This window comes from Alligator mississippiensis, chromosome 5 (genome assembly GCF_030867095.1).
Source record: "Alligator mississippiensis isolate rAllMis1 chromosome 5, rAllMis1, whole genome shotgun sequence".
In the NCBI taxonomy this organism is placed as follows: domain Eukaryota; kingdom Metazoa; phylum Chordata; order Crocodylia; family Alligatoridae; genus Alligator; species Alligator mississippiensis.
The window spans coordinates 205,113,800-205,133,912 of NC_081828.1; the positions used below are offsets into that span (position 1 = coordinate 205,113,800).

General features: G+C 43.2%; 1 protein-coding gene across 6 annotated transcripts in view; it reads right to left on the reverse strand.

The window, feature by feature from the left end:
• DPP6 (dipeptidyl peptidase like 6) overlaps window positions 1–20,113 on the reverse strand; it is a 737,431-nt gene that overhangs the window by 122,414 nt on the left and 594,904 nt on the right. For all 6 annotated transcript variants that reach the window (XM_059729196.1, XM_019498918.2, XM_014609088.3 and 3 more), the window contains exon 8: window positions 3,436–3,556. In XM_059729196.1, coding sequence (XP_059585179.1) covers window positions 3,436–3,556 — 121 coding nt within the window. The remainder of the gene's footprint in view (window positions 1–3,435; window positions 3,557–20,113) is intronic.

The following is a 20,113-nucleotide window of genomic DNA, read 5'->3' on the forward strand; positions in this document are numbered from 1 at the left end:
TCTATTTGGTTGTGCAAAAGCAACCATATAGCATGAAGAAAAAAGTTCCCTCTGCCAGCTGAATGGCCTAGCAGTGTAACACCGAAAGGTGGCACTGTTGGGACTGTAATTTGCATAGACCAACGTGTAAAACAGCTGTGAGAAAGGGCAGTTGGGATTTTGCTTGTACATAAATACAAGTTGCCTCTAGTTTTAATTCTGTTCATTAAACAGGAAACTTGGAAAGTTTGGAGACAATGCTAAACAGGCCATGAAGCATATCAGGGACCTGTCTGATGGCTCAAGGGGAGGTTCAGCTCAGTTGCTAACATCATATAAAAAACAAGAACATAAAAATGAAAAGGAGAAGACCACTTATGATTCTTTATGTTACTGCAGCAGCCTTCACTGTAGTGTACGGCATTTACACTTGCACAGATGGAGTGAGTTGTCTGCGTATGTTTAGAATCCACCCCAATAGTCGGCTGAGATGACAGCAGTGCAACAAGTCTAAATATGAGACTGAACATCTGCCTTGTCTGTGCTGGCGAATGGGGTGAGAGACATTACTATGGGAGAATATGGAAGAGGCAGAATGTAAAGGATAACTATGAGATGTTAAATTTAGATTTTTGTCCTGATTTCAATTAGCTTCCTATTCAGGCATGTTTGGGTTCAAAATAGCAGTTCAGCTCTTCATTACAGAAGGAAAGTCCCCTGGGGCACAGGTTAATTTTAAGAGCCCCCAGCAGCGGTGGGTTACCAGCTAAGGGTAAATTCTGGCCACACTGGAACTGATGTCAAATCTCCCATTGACTGGTCTTTAGTCCTGGTCTTTAGTTTCAGCTAGCCCTGATCACTACTTCAGCACTACTGATCTCTTCAGCTCCCTTAAGCTTTTCATGCCCGGACATATGAAGAGTATCTTCCCCGGCACTCTACAGACTGGTCCTGGTCATCACTGCTCCCCAGCTCCCACAGGTCCTGCATCTCAACTCCTACTTCTTGCTCCAGCTCTCTCTCTCTGCAAGCTGCTTAAACCTGTAGCTCTGGATACAGTCCCTGTCAATGTTATGGCCGTTGTTGACTTACTAAGGACTGCAGCCACACCTGTGGATTTTCAATGGTTCGGAAAAAAAATTAAAGCTAGAACGGAAAACCATAAATCAACTGGAAAGTTTTCAGGAGCAGTGAAAGGCCGAAGTGTTAAGGAGAACTGGTTTATGGAGACCAGCTGGGAACCAAGGATCACACGGTTCCTAAGAGCCGTAGTTCTCTGCTCTTTGGTTCTCCTGCTCTCAGATCCCAGAGGGATGGAGGACTTTTGGGATACCTTGCCTCCCGCAGGAGACAGATTTTTCCTATACGATTCTGATCTTGTGCATTATGCCTTGTGTTGTGTCATGGTTGGCAGTAGTTTTATGAAGAGATTAGATTACGGATTTGTATAGGATGGTTTGGACAGGGATGATCCTGCCCCAGGCAGGGGATTGGACTAGATGACCTCTGGAGGTGCCTTCCAGCCCTGCTTCTCTATGATTCTGTGATCCGGGCCTGGGTTTAGATGTGAACCTCAATACAGAATTTAAGGAATGTTTGCATCTTGGGTTTTGCTCCAGACACTTTTCTGCCCTTCTTGGGGGGATGGGACACTTAATGAAATGTTAATTGCACTCAGCCACAATGTGGCCTGTTGCATGGAGAGCATCGCAAACAAAGGACATGAGCAGGACCATTATATAACAATGAAATTGCTGGATAGCAAATGGATACTATAGGCTTGATTGTAACCCACAATCACAGCAATACAGCACATAACCTAATATTGCATTGCAAGACCTGCTCAATGTAAAGACGGCAGAATCAGTCTTGATATATTTAGGCAGTACTTAATCATAGAGTCATTTATTACCTCACTGGATTAACATGGTTTTAACAAGATAGTTCATTATAAAGGACAAACCTGCAAGAGAATGTCATTTAAGCAACAGCGTGAGCAATCTGGTAATTGAATTAAAATGTGTTTGTCAGCAAAATGTTGGCATCATAACATGCTAGCCTGCTGGCTTGCAGCTCCCTGCCATGGTAAACCTTTTTTGTCAGCGTTTTGCCCTGCATAGGGCACACTGTGAGAAGACCTTATGTACTCAATGATGTTTATTAACAAAACACAAGTACTGGTATGCTTGGTTTGACCTGCCCAGTCTCACAAGGAAACCCTGCCCCTTCTGCATAAATAAATAAATAGATGGATTAAATTAGAACATTGCAACATCCCATCGGCCGTATTAACTAGTACATGTCCTATCATATGCAATTATTCCAACATCATTTCAAAATTAAAATCAATTATAACCTGGTAGCGAACACTGCCACTAACCCTGGAGCCCAGACTCTCTGCATTGCTTTTAGTTTCCTGTTTCTTGGGTGCTGTTTTATATCAGCCCTAGCTTTGGCACAAGTAGAGCAACCTAGGGACTACCATATCCTCTAACAGCTAGCAGTGACACAGTAACAAGGTGTCCAGCTCCTAGAAGGGGTAAGGGTCTTGGGGCATGACAGCCCTGTTCAGCTAGGAGGTCAAGCTCGGCAATGGGAAGGCATTACTTATAAAGGAATGAGAGAAGCCATAGAAACATGGCGGGAGGGAGACTAGGCAGGAAGCCCTGAGAGCTGCCACTTGAAGAAGAGGAAGTGTGCTGCAGGAGACACAGGCTTTGCAGTAGACTCATTAGTCTGGGGACTTGAAGAAAGGTGCTTCTGTGAGCAACAGGTAAACATGGCCAGAAGATCCACTTTGTTTGAGGGTTTAGGTTAAAGAATAAAACCATGCAGGGAAATAGGCCCATTTGCCTTACATGGAGGCAAACAATTGCTCAAAACACCCAAGAGGCTCTCTCTGAAGAGATGGAGTGACCCTGCTGATCTTGCAGGGTTATGGGCTATGGAAGACAGCTGCCCCAAGGACTTGCTCAGGCCAGAGAAATTCTTTATAAGCATGAAGTGGACGGTACCCACTTCTTTGTGCTACCTAGTTCAGGACACAACAAGGCCAGAATGGTCCAAATAAAGCAATTCTTAGCTTCTGTCCCTTTAAACAAGAAACCTGCCTTCCCCTCTCCACCATCTTTTGTGATTAGAAAAACAAGCACATTTGATGGAAACACTGAGTGATTGCAGGTGCCATTACATAATGAAGCAGTGCTGCTCATTAACACCCTGTGATTTATCACCCAAGGAACAAGGGAAAAGCAGGTCTAAAAAACACAATTCCTACATTGTTTCACATTATTTCCAGTCCAGCTAGTCAGCTGCGTGGTAGAACAGCTGAATTTCCAACTAGTAGTCCATGGTTCTGAAAAGATCAATGTTTTACCTCTCATGCCCTTTGCATCTGCAAAGCTAAAGTATAATTTAGACTCATAACTACCAGCTTCCCTAGACATTGTGTCCTACCTTCATACAGCCAGTCGCTGAGCCCATTGAAAATAACATTTTCCTTTCCAGTGGAGACCACTCGTATAGCTTGTTTTCCCACATGGGCACAGTAATAGATGTTATTCTCAAAGATAAATATCTAATTTGAAGGGAAAAAGAAAAGAGAACACTGTTAAGTAGCAAGTCTATTGTAAAGGATGCATTGCTTTCACAACAGTGAACAATACATGATAATACATTACAGGTCTACAGCAGATGTCTTTTATGTCAAAGATTTCCAAAGCTTTGACTAACTCTTTTGGTCTTCCACACTTACACAGACCTGTTCTAACAGGCAAGTGTTACTTCCCTCTCTACTAAAATGCCGTCAATGCTTCACATACTGAAATATGGCAGGTAAGCATCAGTGATCGGCAATGAAAAGGCAGGCAATGAAGAATGTCCTATCTCAGTAATTCACAAACTATGGTGGCCTGGATCATTGGTGGCCTAAAGTGTACTTACTGAGAGACCTGGGTTGGGCACAGGAATAGGTTCTTTCTCCTTGCTTTCAGTAGCTAATATTTCTTTAAAGGAGAGCTGTCAATGTATTGAATATCTTTGTAACATGGCACTTGAAAGTGCCTCATATAAACATCAGACTAGAGTGGGGAGGGAAGGGAAGGGGAAATAATTTGGGCCCATGGGCTACATAGGCAGTTTTAGGGAGCTGTTGCAGACATTTTCAAGCCATGGAGACGCCACAATTCAACACTCGTCAGTTTGTGTGTATGTCCAGAAGTTCCCCACAAAGGATCCATGTGCTAATTAGCGCCCCTCCCCACTCATGACTAGAACTGGGTGTTCTTGTCACGAGTCCTGGAATCCTCTAAAAATTTTTATGCAGGTGAAGTGCAGGGAAACCTGGTCTGCCTCCACCTCATGGGGGCAGGACCACACTAATCATATACAACAGGCTGAGAGAGGGGGTGACAGAGGGATTCTGGGTGAACTGCTGGGGCCCCATTTGATGATGTTTGCCAAACATTTAAGGCTGGGGAAGAAAGAGGAATCATTGGAAATGGAAAAAAATAAAAGCACAACTCAGCTGTAGGAGTGAAGAGGAAGTAAAAATGTATGCAATGGAGTAGCTCACCATGACTTGAAATAGTCGATGCGGAGGGGGACTAAGCACAATGGGCCCTACCATGTATTTTATTCAGATGGGTTGCACTAACCTATCCTTCTCCTGTGGAAGACCAGGAACCATCTCATAAACAGACACACAACCCCCTTTGTTGAGGACTCCATCAAAATGGGACTGAGTAAGATGCACTGGTACTACAGGAATATGGTAGATGATGATAGGGAAGAGATGGCAGGAATCATATGGAAGAGTTCAGATCCACTGTTCAGAGCTGGATCCTCTGAGGAGAACAACGATGATGATGATGACAATGACAGAGACAACGACAAGGAGTACAATGATGAGTGAAAGGACTTTGGAAACGGGTGAAGTAGTTGAGGGGAGGGGGGGAAGAAAGGGGAGAGGGCACTGAGGTGGTCCTTTGCATAGCAGTAATGGGTAAAAGTGATGGTGATGGACACGTGGGTGTGTGGGCATACCGTAGCACTGCACAGTTCAGTTATTGTAATGGGAATAAAAAAGGTATACAGTAACTGTAAAGGTGTGTTTTGGACTGCCAAGTGAACCATATTGGTTACAAGACAGGTTGGTAGAGGTATATATATAGAAATAAAATTTCTTGCAAAAAAAAATAAATTATTGTGCTAATGGGGGACTGCTTTTGCACTTTTTCCCTTGCTGCTCCTTGGCCTTTTGGCTAGGAGCAAGCAAGACCAGGAGGTATATGAACTCCAAGGCTATCAGACCTGGGGCTTGCACATAGGATGCCAGGTTGTCATCAGCATGTTTACCTCATATGGGCCATTTGTTCTGTAGTCATTCTCAGCAACACTTAATCAACTTCATAGTTGGCTTCCATTATTGACATGCTGATTTTGGCAGCAGTTTAATGATAGACAATGTATTTAATGAGGTTTCCTTGTATACAAACATAAGATGAGGAACATTTTTTTCCCCCATGCTAACTGGGTAAATAAATCTCCTCTTATATTCAAGAAAATTATGGTATTTCATTGTATTGAATTCAGCAGGACAATAGAGTCGTAGGACTGAAAGGAATCTCAAGGATCATCCAGTTCAACCCCCTGAAGAGAGGCAGGCTTTGCTCTTTATGGTGCTGGAGTAGTTGACCCTCAAAGCCATCTAGGTAAGGTCTGCATAAGAACAGAAGGACGGCCATATTGGGTCAGACCAAAGGTCTGTCTAGCCCAGTATCTGACACCTCCCACTGGATAGTTTCATTGTGCGACTCCCAGTTCTTGTATTAAGAGATTTAGTGAATATGTTTCCTTTTAGTCACTTTTCCCAGAGCAACCATGATATTGCTGAGCTCTGTCATATCCCTCCCTTTGTTAAAGTTTGTTTGTACTTCAAAAAGGGATGTCCAACCTCTTAGTGGCCAGGCACCACACACCATGTCAGGTGGGGGTGGAGAGAGGGGCCTGCAGAAGCAGGGGCCATGCCCCACTTCCTCCCCACTTCAAACTCCTTTGATACCAGACAAGCAGGAAGTCCTGTCACCGTTGCACCACGTGGGGAGGTGGGCGCCCACCCCACCTCACCTCCTTGGGTGCAAGCTCCTCTGGCACTGCAAACTGTGCTACACCATGCTCCCTGGGGAGAGAAGGGAGAGGAGCCTGGAGACCCCTGCTGCAGTAACAGCCAGAGCAATAAGGGGAATGGTGGACAGGAGAGCCCAGAGGCCTCAAATTAACCTTTTACAGGCTGCATATGGCCCATAAGCTGCCAGCTGGACAACCCTGCTTTAAGGCATACGAATTATTAAAAATTTAGGCTCCTAAATAAATATCCCAGTTTTTGAAAGACGGAGCATTCTGCTCCAGCGAGCCAGAGCTGCTGGATACTGGGCACTTTTGAAAAATCGGATTTTGGTAGTTAAATATTGAGGCAAAAACATAACTACTCATTTTTAATAACTCGGTAGCAGGCTTCAATCCTTACCTCTATCTCTGTCTATAATTGTATTTCATGTCATCTTCAGTACAGGGATTTATTTTCCCCCATAGCAAACTTTGTCCTTTTCAAAATAAAATTCCTGCTTTTAAAACTATTTTTCAGTTTCATTCTCTAGGCTGCAGAGATGTGAGGAACAAAAATATCGGCAAAGCCATTCAGTTTGAAAGACAAATTATTAATGATGTTTAACAGACATTTAAAGAAGACGTTTGCCACACACTTAAAGATATTGGAACAAACGTTACATATCTTTCCCACGATATCAGAATGCAATTTCCCATATTGCATTTATGAAAAGTTAGACCTGGCAAAAATATTTGCTTTCAGCTCAGGTTTCACGTCCTATGAAAGTATGTGTTTTACCCAGAGAGAAGCTGGAAAGCTTCCAGAAGCAAGTATAGATCCTAATTTAATTTCGGCAGCTGTTATGGTGAGTTTGCCTAAGGGTAAAAAGTATGACTAAAACTGTAACTTGTTTTATTCCTTTCCAGCCTACATGGGCTTTTAAGCTGAAAAGAGCTGCATCCAATTAATATTTTCTGAAAGTAAAAATATGCTGTGACAGATATTAAATTCTTCATTCTTTCCTGCTTTTATTATTAGTATGTAGCGCAGCCAGAGGAGGGGTGCTGAGCGCAGAATTTCAGACGAGCTACCTATTTTGCATATGGGAGGCAGCTGAAGTTTCAGTGCACATGAAAGTCAGGAGAACAGGGCAGAACAAGGTACTGTAAGCAGAATGCTGGCTGCTCCTTTGACACAAATCATCAGTGTCTTTTCGGAACAAGATAATACAATCAGCACTATTACTGTAGTCAAAAAAGCTTAAAACACATCTAATTCTAAGCTGCCAAAACCCTGGGCCCCTGATAAGGATCCCACGCCACTGGGATAAACCCATGGCTTTTTACCCGGAAGCCTTGACTTATTACTGTGTCAGAACGATAAGGATCAGCCCTAAGAGGCTCAGACCCAAGCTTTCCTTAGTTATAATGTACTTTTATAAGGAGCCCAAAGGTATACAGCTAATTTGCACTAGAGAAAGAGGGAAATGTGGCTATTGTGGCTATAGCTGTATGGCCTCAAATGTAATCCCATGGGTGCTGCCAAAAAATAAGTCCCACTCACATCCAGGCCATATAGGACTGTTTCACTAGGCAGCATGAATGGAAATATAAATATGGGGTGGCAATTGGATGAGCGGTAGAGATGGTGGTGTCGATGTGAGGCTTTGCCTTCTTCGACAATGGGTGGATGTTCTTGGGAAGAGGGCTGCTATCCAAAGATGGGATCCATCTGCTGAGAATGGGGAAGAGCATCTTTGGGCATCATCTGGCCAACCTAATAAGGAGGGCTTTAAACTAGGTTCCATGGGGAATAGTCATCAAAACCCCACAGTAACAGAGCATGCAGTCCAGAGGGGAAAGGACACGAAGAAGTAACTCAGTTCTGGGAAAGGGCCAGAGAACTACAGGACTGCAACAATTGCCATAAAAGGGAAGCAAGGGGGTCAAAATGCAAAATGTATTTGATGCATGAATACAAATGCAAGAAGTATGGGGAATAAACAAGGTGAGCTGGAAGCTGCAGCCTGTGGAAAGAGCTATGATATGATAGGCATCACTGAAGCCTGGAGGGACAGCTCTTATGACTGGAATGTGAACATAGAGGGTAACGCTGTTTCGGAAGGACAGAGTTGGGAGAAAAGGCGGAAGTGTTGCCCCATATGTCAAAAACATGTATATACTTGTTCCCTGGTTCAGGAGGAAGAGGATGGCAAAGCAGAATGCATTTGGGTGAAGATGAAAGGTGGCACACCTAATCAGGAAGAGGAGGTGGATAAGGCACTCTTCAAGCACATGACAAATCTATCCAAAAGCTATAGGATGGTACTGGTGGGAGACTTCAATTTTCCAGATATCTGCTGGAAGAACAATGAAACCGAACATAAAATGTCAACTGGTTCCTAACTTGTGTATGGGACAACTTTCTCTTCCAGAAAGTGGAAGATAGTCAACTAGGGGATCATCTATCTTGAATCTTGGCCTGACCAACAGAGAAGAACTGGTGCCCTTCTGAAACGGCATTACCCTCTATGTTCACATTCCAGTCATAAGAGCTGTCCCTCCAGGGTTCAGTGATGTCCAGGGTGTTTTTAAGCCTCCCCACAGACATTGGGTGCTGGATACAGCTAAGAGTGGGGACTGCAATTGGGGTGTGTCAATTCTCCTGCTAGGAGCAAAGCTTCCCTTCACTAAAATGGAAATAATAGCACTTGCTTCCTTAATACGGGAGACCTGAGACTAAAAAAATGAAAGATATAGTGGCAATTGGAACTACCTGTACAGACACAGACAGACAGCCTCATGACTCTCCAATGGGTTTGGTGATGTTGTAGAACCTACAGACTTTGGATTGTGGGATATTATAAACTGATATTGTTATAGCTAGTTAGACTGTGGTAGCATACACCTCCTGCTAGGTTACATTCAAGCCTGGTGAAGACATCTCCTAAATGGAAGGTTCCCACAAAAGGAAAGGAAAAAAATACAGGCATTTTTTCTCTTCAGATAACAGGGAGAAGCAGAATTCTCCAGACTCATTGCTTTTATTGCTTCAGGTGGAATTATTAATCTCTAGGGCTGTTTTTCCAATACAACATTATCTTTTCTATGGTTTGATGACCAGTAATGCACACAGTATATTCTGAGGGGCACTGTCATCCAACACTAAGTCTTAACTTTAATTCTCTGCCTAAGTTACCTCTGTTCTGCAAAGAACACATAATCAGCACCCAGATCAGAAGGAATTATTCAAGTGATGCAACATATTCCTTGCCTGGAGTCTCATGACAAATGAAGACAGGCGGTTTTGCCATAACTTTGTATGATATTACTTTTAAATGAATCTGTGGGAAAAATAAACAAAGCTGAATAGCAATCTGGGTTTTGCATTTTCTTAGCACTGATTTTTTTTCTTCATCTTTTATGTCTTTCAAAGCATCACTGCACTAAACACTGGCCTTGTTGCATCAGATAGCTGCAATGGAAAATTAATAGTGCTCTGACTTGAAAGCAGCTTCCATATAATTCAGAGCCAATCTGCAGCACCTCATAGAGAATTTAAAATCCTCCTCCTAACTATAGCTCCTTGTACCCTAAAAATGTCAACCACAATCAAGATGCAACAGAACTGAAACAGGACATGGAAAACTTCTGTGTAATGTAGACTTATAAATTAAGGAAAAGCTTTTGAATGCTCATTATTCATCAGAAAGAAATGTCTTTACATTACACCACATCTCAGGCTTTCACATTACAAAGAGATTCAATGATTTTGTGACATACTTTTGTAATAGCTCCAACTTTTTGGACTTTTTGGACATTAGAACAGAAGTCATTTTTAGCTGATTCATACAAATTAATCAATGCATGGTAAGAATTGTTTAATAAACCCCACAACATCCAACTTGTTTTGAACATCAATTCCAATATTCTGTTTTACCCTTGCTTTATAAAGTAGTACAGCCCTTCCCTAACATAAGATATAGCACTGAAACAGCTTGGCTACCCTTTCATGACTTCAGTGGGAACAGGAACCCACCCTTTCCCTTTTGTGTGTGCATGCCACTGTAATGGGATTTACGTGGATGTATTTGCCCTTGATTACTCATACTGGCAACACTTGTTCTTTTAATGGTGGACAATGCCACGGAGTTAGCAGCAGGAAGCAAAAGAAAAGCAAAGTGTTCATTACAAAGAGAAGTATAACAACAGCATGGAAAATAAAGCTGAAAATATGACAGTGCTATTATGTGCCAATGCTATAACCCTCCTCTGAATGCTGTGTGTTCCCTTCTGGTCATCACGTCTTTAGTGAGAGACAGCAATGACAAAAGAGATTCAGAGACAGGTAACAAGAATGAAAATCATCTATGCAGAGACAGACTGAAAATACTGGGGCCATTAAATCTCGCTGAAGCAGGAAGGGCATAATAAAGTTCTACAAAACAATGAATGGTGCTAAGGCGGCACTTTTTATTCACCATCTGTTAAAATGATTCTAGGACAAGAAGACATTAAAAAAAACTGAAAGACAGAAAATTTCAAATGGAAACAATGATTACACTGCCCCCCTTCCCAATTAACCTGTGGACCTCGTTATCATTGGGTGCAGTGGAAGATAGGGACCCCTAATTCTAGTTCTGTTGTAACCTTAGGGTTGGGTCCAAGAGTTAGACACCTATTTATGGAAACAACAAGACCATCCAGAGATACCATGGTGTCATGGCCTATGGAGTTTACTATAATATTTCTATGTTAACTGGGTTTGTGTTATAATAGAATTGCACTCCTCAGTTTCACCTTAGCTAACCTACAGGGAAGGAAAGAATGGCTTATGGAAATAATGAAGCCAGAGTCACTGGCCTACATGACAGAAGATCCATCCATTTACAGAGACCTGAATAGCTTTGGTGACGTTTCAGCAAAGGGGGGGATTTCAGGTAATGCCTAGGAGAAGTCCAAGAGAGAGACAGAGAGAAATATACAGGACAATGGAAGCAGCAGGGATGGACAAGCAAGACGCTGTCTGAAGGAGACAGTCTGGAGGCAGAGACCAGAGCAGCAGCTTTGTGGCTTGGGAGTGGGTATACTGAAAGAGAATAATGGAGCAATCTTTTGGGGTGTGGACTAGATTGGGGACAGAGGAACCACTTAACCCTTTGGAAAGGAGCAGAGCCAGCAAGCCAGTGGATGGCCTTTGCTGTGGTAAATGTCTTTATTGAAGCAGGGATGTCAGTTTGCTGCTTGGAACTTCAAGCTGCATTTGACCTCTGCAACAAAACGTAAAGTCCCTCTCTCAGGAGCTGAGCGCGAACCTAGCTCCCCCAGTCAGGGGCACAGAGAACCAGTGTGAGGAACCAAATGGATAGGGTCTTAGGGAGGGGAAGAATTATAGCTTCCCCACCCCATGCTTTAGAGGTCCCTTTTGGGGTGGCTTTGAGGGGCACTCTCAGAAACAAGACATGGCCATGGTGATGTAGGGCAAGCACCCCCTGGCAATTTTCTTTCTTTTTTTTTTAATACAGGCAGTCCTTGACTTAAGACATTTTGAGTTACAATGAACGGCACTTATGACATTTATAAATTGACACCCTGTTTCGACTTTCTGACGTCAGTTTCAACTTTACAACACTTGATCCAATGCCATGCAATGCCAGACAACAAGTTTGCTGCGTCACCCATCTCCCTGGAGAACATCTGTCCAAACTTCCTTTGTTACTTTCTTTAAGAAAGCAGACAAGGCTCCAGAAAAAAAATCCTGCAGCCAAGACTCCTGAGAAGATTCCAGCCAAGAACCCTTCAAAAAGTCCAGCAAAGTCACCTCAAATAAGTCCTTCCAAATCAATACGATTGCTATTTACAATATGAATACAGTAATTTAGTTATATTACTCATCTATAATTGATTGAGTACAAAAGTCTGAGTTATTTTTGGTGAGAATAGGGTATTGGGCCTTGGTTCAGGAACCAATCCCCCATTTTTAACATTGTTCCTATGGGAAAATCAGTTCTGAGTTACAACATTTCAACTTAAGACGTGGTTTTCAGGAACCAAATGTGTCATAAGTCCAAGGACTGCCTGTACAAAGGGTAAAATCCTGGGCTATGGAAACAAATCAGAATTTTGCTTCAATTTCTGTTGGATGAGGATTTTGCTCTAAAAGGCTGGGAAGGAGATAGAACCCTTTAGAGTTTGAAAGCAATGACAAGCCACTAATTCATATTGATTGGGGGAAAAAATTCCCTATCAACTAGTTATTCCAGGACACCGTACTGCAGGGTTTTCTGAAGCTTCCTTTGAAGCAGCTAGAACTGGGCACTGCTATCCGCAAAATACTAAACTACCTAGCCTACACATATAATCCAGTAGGGAAGTTCCTCTATTAAACAGATAGGTTAGGGATGGACATTTAAAAAGCCTGAGCCCGAATTGATTCAATCTTTGCAGGCTAGTCTAACCTGCAATGCTTGAACCAATTTGGAGGTGGATAGACATTCCCTTTTCATTCCAGAAATGCAAGCACATGCCTGCAGTGACTCAGGCTATCAGCTGGTAAGGGGGGATGGGGGAGGGTGCAAGAGCAGCCCTCCTTTCCCTTAAACAATGCTGAGCTGAGAAGCAGTATGGCCAGGCCCCAGTAGGGTGCTCCAATTAGGGAGGGGTTCCCTACCTCGCTGGTCAGTGAGAAAGCCAGCAGGGATTTACACAGCAATATGTTACACAGCAGAGAGTTACACAGGGAACATTTATTACCCCATCAGCAAAACAAAAGGATCTCTCGTTAGTTCAAGCTCTTCTAAAACAACTGTTTCCAAGGAAGGAACAGAGGGACGTTACCAGCTACCTGTTGATTAGCTCCAAAGAGTCTTAAGCGGACAGTGTTCTGTCTGCGTTTGTCCTGTCTCCCATGGCATGGGCCATAGCCAGCTTGCTAATGCTGAGAGGTGTCTGTGTAAGGCAGTGGGAAGAGAGAATCCCTGCTTCAGCAGGGAGCTGGGGGCAGGCGGGGAAGGGAGCAGGAGGAAGCCAGGCAGATGCCGCTGTACGTGCCGTCGCTGCCGGAGCTGCAGCCAGGGAGCAGAGGGGAGGGGACAGCCCAGCTCTCTGGAGCAGAGAGCCCCGCCCAGACCAGAGAGCATACTGGGATGCTGGGAGACTCTGATTTAACTTAAAACAGGAAGGGGTCTGAGACAGACACTACATAAACCAGTATGACCCAAAGCAGTTAAGTCTGATACTACATTCAACCAGGTTTATTTCAAAATTCATCCATTTTCAAACTGGTTTATGTGCATTGAATATCTGTTCTGTTACAGGTTTAAACCAGTTTCTGATCATTTAAACTGGTTTATGTGTAATGTCTGTCCTTAGCCACAGTGCTTTAGATAGTTAGAATCATAGAGAAGCAGGGCTAGAAGGGACGTCCATAGATCATCTCCTAAGCCACGGTACCCTGCCCCCCAGAGCATGCTGATACCCCTCACTCCTGACCCCCAGCCCCTTTGCCCCCTCCAGCCCTGCTGTCCATGCAGCTCCCTGCTGCCCCTGAAGAACCCTCCCACCTCCTTTCCCTGCCCTGCTGCAGCCTCAGTGCCAGCAAGCATGCACAGCTCCAGCACAGGCAGGCACACGCAGACCCACACACATGCACACACACACACAACCTGCTTGCAGCTGCCAGGCTCACGCACAGAGCACGGGATGTCCCAGCCTCCAATCACCTTCCCCCCGCTGTCCCCATTCCCAAGCAGCTCCTCGCCGGGGCAGAGGTAAAGCAAAATCCCAGACATTTACTGATATTGGAAAAAAACCTGGACAGAAATGGGAGGACCCAAAAAGAGGACATGTCCAGGGAAACTCAGATGTATGGTAACCCTAATCCTACACAAATCTATAGTCATAACTCTCAGCAAAATTCCAGCATCAACCCTGACACAACACATGACAAAACCCTAACCTGCCACGTGTAAAGCAAGGAGACCATAGCAGCCAGTGTCCTGCTGCTGTAAAGGTTGTTAATATAGGCTCAGGGGATCCCTGGAAAAGGGCCATGCCCCTTGCTACTGAGGAAGGTAAAACCTCCCATAGTCCATACAAATCTGACCATGGGATAAAATTCCTTCCTAACCCCGAATATGGTGATCACCTGACCCTGAGCAGGGAGGGAGGTGGGGGGACATGACCCTGTAGCTAGGAACCTGTGGCTTTAGGGCTCAGCAAGAGCATTGGCACACCCTATTCAAAATCCCCAGCCCTGGCTGCAGCCAAACCTGGTTCCTTTGAGGAAGGCTTAAAAAAACCCCAAGTTCATGTAGCAATGGGGAGGGGAGGGGGGAGATATTCCCCCCAGCCCAGTGTGGCAACCAGCAAAGCCCAGATGCATGAGAAATATTCAAAGTAGAACACAGGCATGGATCATCCCTGACCAGTGGCTGTCCAACCTCTTCTTGAATACCTCCAAAACTTCCTTATAAAGTCTATTCCGCTGCCTAACTGTGCTAACATTGATTTCCCTAAAATCCAATCTAAACTTACTTTGCTGCAACTTTAAGCCATTGGTCTGCATCCTGCAGCAAGAGAAAAAAGGTGTTTTCTCTCTTCTTTACAGCAGCCCATCAAGTATTTGAACACTGCAATCATGTACCTTCTTAAGTGCCTTTTCCTCAAAGAGAACATGACTAGCTCCTTTAGCCTCTTCCTTTCCAAGCCCTTTATCATATTTTTTTACCCTCTCTAACTTCTCTATGTCCTTTTTAAGATGTGGAGCCCAGAATTGCGTACAATACCCTAGATGATGTCTAACCAGAGCTGAGCAGAGGCACTATTATGTCCTGTGTCTTGTATGTAATACTTCTATTGATGCATCCCAAAAATCACATTTTCCTTTCGTGCAGCTGTATCACATTACAGATTCATATTGAGTTGGTGACCTACCAAGACTCCCAAGACTATAGTGCTGCCATCCAGGCAGGTGTCACCCACTTTGTACCTGTATTTGGAATTATTCTTCTAGAGGTGTAGTAGCACTTTGCGCTTGTCAGCATTGAATTTTATCTTGTTAGCTTCAGCCCAGCTTTCTAATCTGTCAAGATCCTTCTGAATTGTGCTCATATCCTTCAGTGTGTTCACAGTCCTTTCCAGTTTCATGTCATCTGAAGGAAAGCTTCTTGAGCAAGTTATGTCAGCCTCCAAATTATTAATAAGCATGTTGACTAGCAACAGGCCCAGGACAGACCCCTGTGGGACTCCACTCGAAACATCCTTCCATTCTGCCTTGGATCTGTTAATAATTTCCAGGGATCCTGGTTTTCTCTGTTTAAAACTCCCAAATTCTCTGATTTAAAAAAACACCCAAATTCTCCAATTAAAAAACCCCAAATCCACTTTTTTCCATGATTAAAATGAAACCCCACTATATATACATATACACCCACAAAGTTTTATTGATATATTTACAACTTGTACCTTACAGTAGTTTTGTCCAGCCCACATTTCTCCAACTTGTTTATGAGTAGGCCATGTAGGACCTTGTCAAAAGTCTTGCTGAAATCCAGATACACTATATCCAAAGCATTCCCTTCATCCACCCAAGAAGTAACTTTGTCAGAGAAGGGGAACAAATTTGTTTGATACCATATGTTCTTAAAATTTCCATGCTGGCTGCTAGCGATCAGCCTTACCTCCTTCCGATGCTTGCAAACGACTTTTCTTAGGATATGCCTTTGTAACTTCCCAGGTATTGAGGTGCGGCCAACCAGTCTGCAGTTCCCCGGGTCTTCCCTTTAAAGAGGGTCGCTATGTTGGCCCTTTCCTTGAAGTTCATCAGGCCATGCTGACTTGAATTCATCCCGACCAGCAAAAGCTCTCTCTCTCTTTTGTTATCTCATCCCTCTGCTTGTCCCTTTCCTTATCCAAATAATCCTTATTTGGTGTTTGGATGCAGCTTAATTTTTTTTGTGAAGACGGAGGCAAAGTAGCTGTTGAGTAGCTCCATCTTCTTTGTATCTTCTGTTAAGAGTCCCCCCTGGCTTGTTAACAGTGAACCTCTTGGTTTTTCTTTTGTGGCCAACATATTTTAAAATCTCTTTGACTTCCTTACTTTGACCCTGCAGGTTCTGGCTATTTGCTGCCCAGCTTCTTTGGTGCTTGCCCATTTTCCCATTGCCCGCGGGCAGCCACGCTGGTCTCTTGCCGTAGTCTCTTCTGCCAGCCTGGGGGAAGGACGGCAAAAGGCACCAAAACTCTGCCTTGAGGGAAAGAGCCACGAGAAGCCTCTCTTGGCAGATTTAACATCCTTTTAAACCATTATCATTTAATAGCAACAAAACAGCTTGATTCATGTAAAATACATCAGGGTTTCTTCATTCACTGAGCCTGCCTTACAAGCTATGGAAAATGAATGTTTTAAATGGTTTTGCAACCAGGGTCAGACCTCTGCGGTGCCATTTGCTTTTATTGAATGCCAGCATGGTATTAAAAATTAAGCTTTAGTAACAGAAGTATTTGGAATAATTAGATCTTTTTGATTAAATATCCCATTTTCAAAGCATCCTGTGTAGATAAAAATTTCCTTACAAGTACAGACATATGAACAAATTATACTGAGGCAAACAAGGGGGAGGACTTATGTATCCATGGTAACTATTTTGTGTGAGCACTGCTGTATACATTGGGGCAATTTATACCTGAATGCTGCATCTACTAACATACCACCGGGTAAAGCAGAAACATGGCATGTTTACAGGGAATCAGCTGATACGCTGTAAGCCTCCCCACTTTGTAACTCTGCGCTACGTGTCTGCCATTGCACATCCCAAACCTGTTATAATAAATGTCAGATAACCAGCGAGCCCTAAATGATGCTGTATGCCACCCTGCCTTTCTTTTTTTTTTTTTTAAATTCCACTGCAATCCTCCCTCCTTGTCAAACCCTCCCCCCAGACAGGTGAGTGCATTTTCAATTTCTTCACCGGATGACAGAAAATCAATTTATTCCTTTGTATTTTTACTGCCTCTATTTATTTCCCGATTCCAGGGCAGAATTCTAAGTCGATGCCCTGTTTCCCCCATCATTTCCAGCATGCATAGCCTGTCACCTGAATGAGCAACATCACCCAAATTTATCACTGCTGTGCCCCAGCCTAATGTTCTAGATGCTTATTGCATTAAACTATTGACACTTTTACAGGGAGGTACCTTAGAGCATTTCAAGTCTTCTGCTCCTTTTTATTTTGGCGATTTGTGCCTCACATTTATGGTCCAATTCTGTGTCTGGGGAGAAATATTTTCACTCGCCTAGAGACCAATGATTATAACGAATTTCTACTCAAATTTAAATGACCAAGTGCAGGACTGAGGTCCTACAATCCTGATCCCATGTTTTGGCCTTAGCGTTATGGGGGGGGGGGGGGGGGGGGCAGTCAATATGAATGGACTTCCGTTCACAGATTGCACTGGTTAGGATTTCTGCTATTTTTAAATACAAAACCATCTCAAAATCAGGCTCAAACTTCTATTAAACTGATAACACTGCAATGAAAGCCTCGCTGATAGGGGAAAGAGAAAAACCACTCCGTAGTCTGTCCTTGATCAAGACCTCACTAGTTCTTCAGAATGAATTTCACACACTATTTTTTTTGTAATAACGTCTCTGTATTTTTTCTGGAAGAATTCTACTCTCGTGAGCAAACCAGGCTGTCTGAGGGAGTAGTCAAACAGTTCATTCTTAGGAATTGGTGCATGTCAGAGAAATGCTCACCAACATTTTCCAGGAGTGATGAAACCATCACACGTTCAGGCTGGGCATCATTTTCATGTATTATTTGCATTCAAGAAGTGCCTTTAGTGCCCATGTACTTATGTTGTATAGACACACAAGAAGCAATAGTCCCAAAGGGCTTATGTTTTTAGTAGCAAGCCAAACCAAAGGGAGTAATATCATCTTCATGTAGTGATAGGAAAAAAATGCACAGAGCTATTAAGTGAGCTGTAGTGTCCACGAACATGTAGGATGTCTTTGCCAGAGCCTAGGTTTCCTGAGTCTTGCTTCAGTGACAGAACCATAGGCCTCCCGCTCTTCCTATCATTGTTTCATGGACGGCACAAGACAAGTAATAATTTACTTATCACAGAGGGAGAATCAAGCAATCCAAAGCTGTACAGTTCTGCAGTCTGACCTTGGAAAACGCACTTCAAGGGCCACAATCAACTTCAAAATGACACTTCTGCCTGAAGTTAATTTATCTACTATTGTCACAAAAAAACAACAGTGCTAACATTACTGTAACCAAAAGAGTAGAGAAAAATAATTTCTAAGCTTCCTTGTTGCATACATTTGACAACACTCTGGGAACTGTCAGGTTTGACTATTTCTCCTGCCAGGGACTTTTGTGGGAACCACTATGGGACCAATGATATTTAATGTTGCTAATACCTGAAAATATTTTTATTAGCATATTTAGCCAACCACTTATTTACATGGCCTCAGTAACTATAATATTCCAAGCCTTATGCATACTAACAGGTGTATTGTCCAAACAACCCAGTTGATAATGAAGCATATATACATATACATATACATAAAATGACTAAGTGATCTGCAAAAGGTCACACAGGAATTTTGTACCACAGTGAAGAACTGAATCCAGATTATGAGTCTCAGGCCACTTCCTGAACCTCACATCTACTTTCCCAAACTACCTGACTTCCATATGTCTGTCCAAGTTGGGCTTGAAGATGCCTGTGTTGAACTACATGGATGCTTTGACACTTAGTTCAGCTGAAGCAAAGTTCAGGTCCCTTGGCTGCAAATTTGTAACCGCCTCTCTTGAGATTTCTAGCATTCCCTTTGCCAGTCGAAAACCTTGAAGATAGCACATCTCATGCTCTTTGGCTCATCCCTTGCTAAACAAACCTGGAAGCAGAGTCCTGGGTAACTGGAAACCAAAGAAGAGAGAACAGTTCTCTGCTATTTTGTTTTGGGAACAAGTATAAACGTCCGTACTGAAGGGAATCAACATATCTATCCACACATTTTTAGGCAGATGTGAGGCGCTTAAGAAAGGCTGTACAAGCACTGTACAGAAACGTTATCTATTTCCCTTCATCATCCTTCTGTCAACAAAAGCGATAACCATATGAGCAACTAAAGCCTTCTGCTGATGAAGTACGTGTTATTTAATGAATACGGCAGTGATGGACCTTTTGTTTTGAATCTATAAAATAATATACCCATTGATGTTCAAGTGGTTCCAATATATTCTCTTGTCACTGGTATTCTTTATGCATCTGACACAGTTATGCCAGATCTTGTCATTCTTCAAATAGATTGTAAGAAAACTGTAAAGAGAGGTGTTCACTGAAAATACTAAGACCTGATTTCCAACTCTTTTTCAACATTATTATTGAAGTATATTTTTGGCAGCAAGGGAATGAACAGTAAGATTTTGAAATGGAGTCAGGACACCAAGGTTCCAGAAATGATCAATATTTTACCAAATTTTACATGGTGGGAAGGAGATATTTACCAGCTAAAGGTGGAGGAATGGGGGCAAGGAGATGTTCAGTGGAGCTGCACTTTTCTTTGTAGATGACAAAGCCCTGCCATCCATTACAAACTTCACTGGTGGGTTCATGCAAACCTTCCACATGCTCAGCAAATTTTAGAGAATCACAGTGATAAATCCTTAAGATCATAGATCACAGTTTCAGCTCATCCTAAAGAGATGGATCTTTGCAATGGATATTCGGAGCGGCTGCGTCTACACGAGATGCTGACTGTGCAGTAGCCCATGACTACTGCGCAGTAGAGTTGCATGGCAGACAGTGTGAGATGATGCAGCTGCACCGTAGTCTCAGGCTACTGCGCAGTCAGCGTCACAAGAAAGCCATTCGGCAACACTAGCGTGCAGTAACTCCAGTTACTGTGCAGCCATTTAGTACTTGTTTCTAGTAATGACTGTGCAGTCAGTGTCTCGTGTAGATGAGGCTGGTAGGTGACTAAATCACTCCTCAGTGAGTTAAGCATATG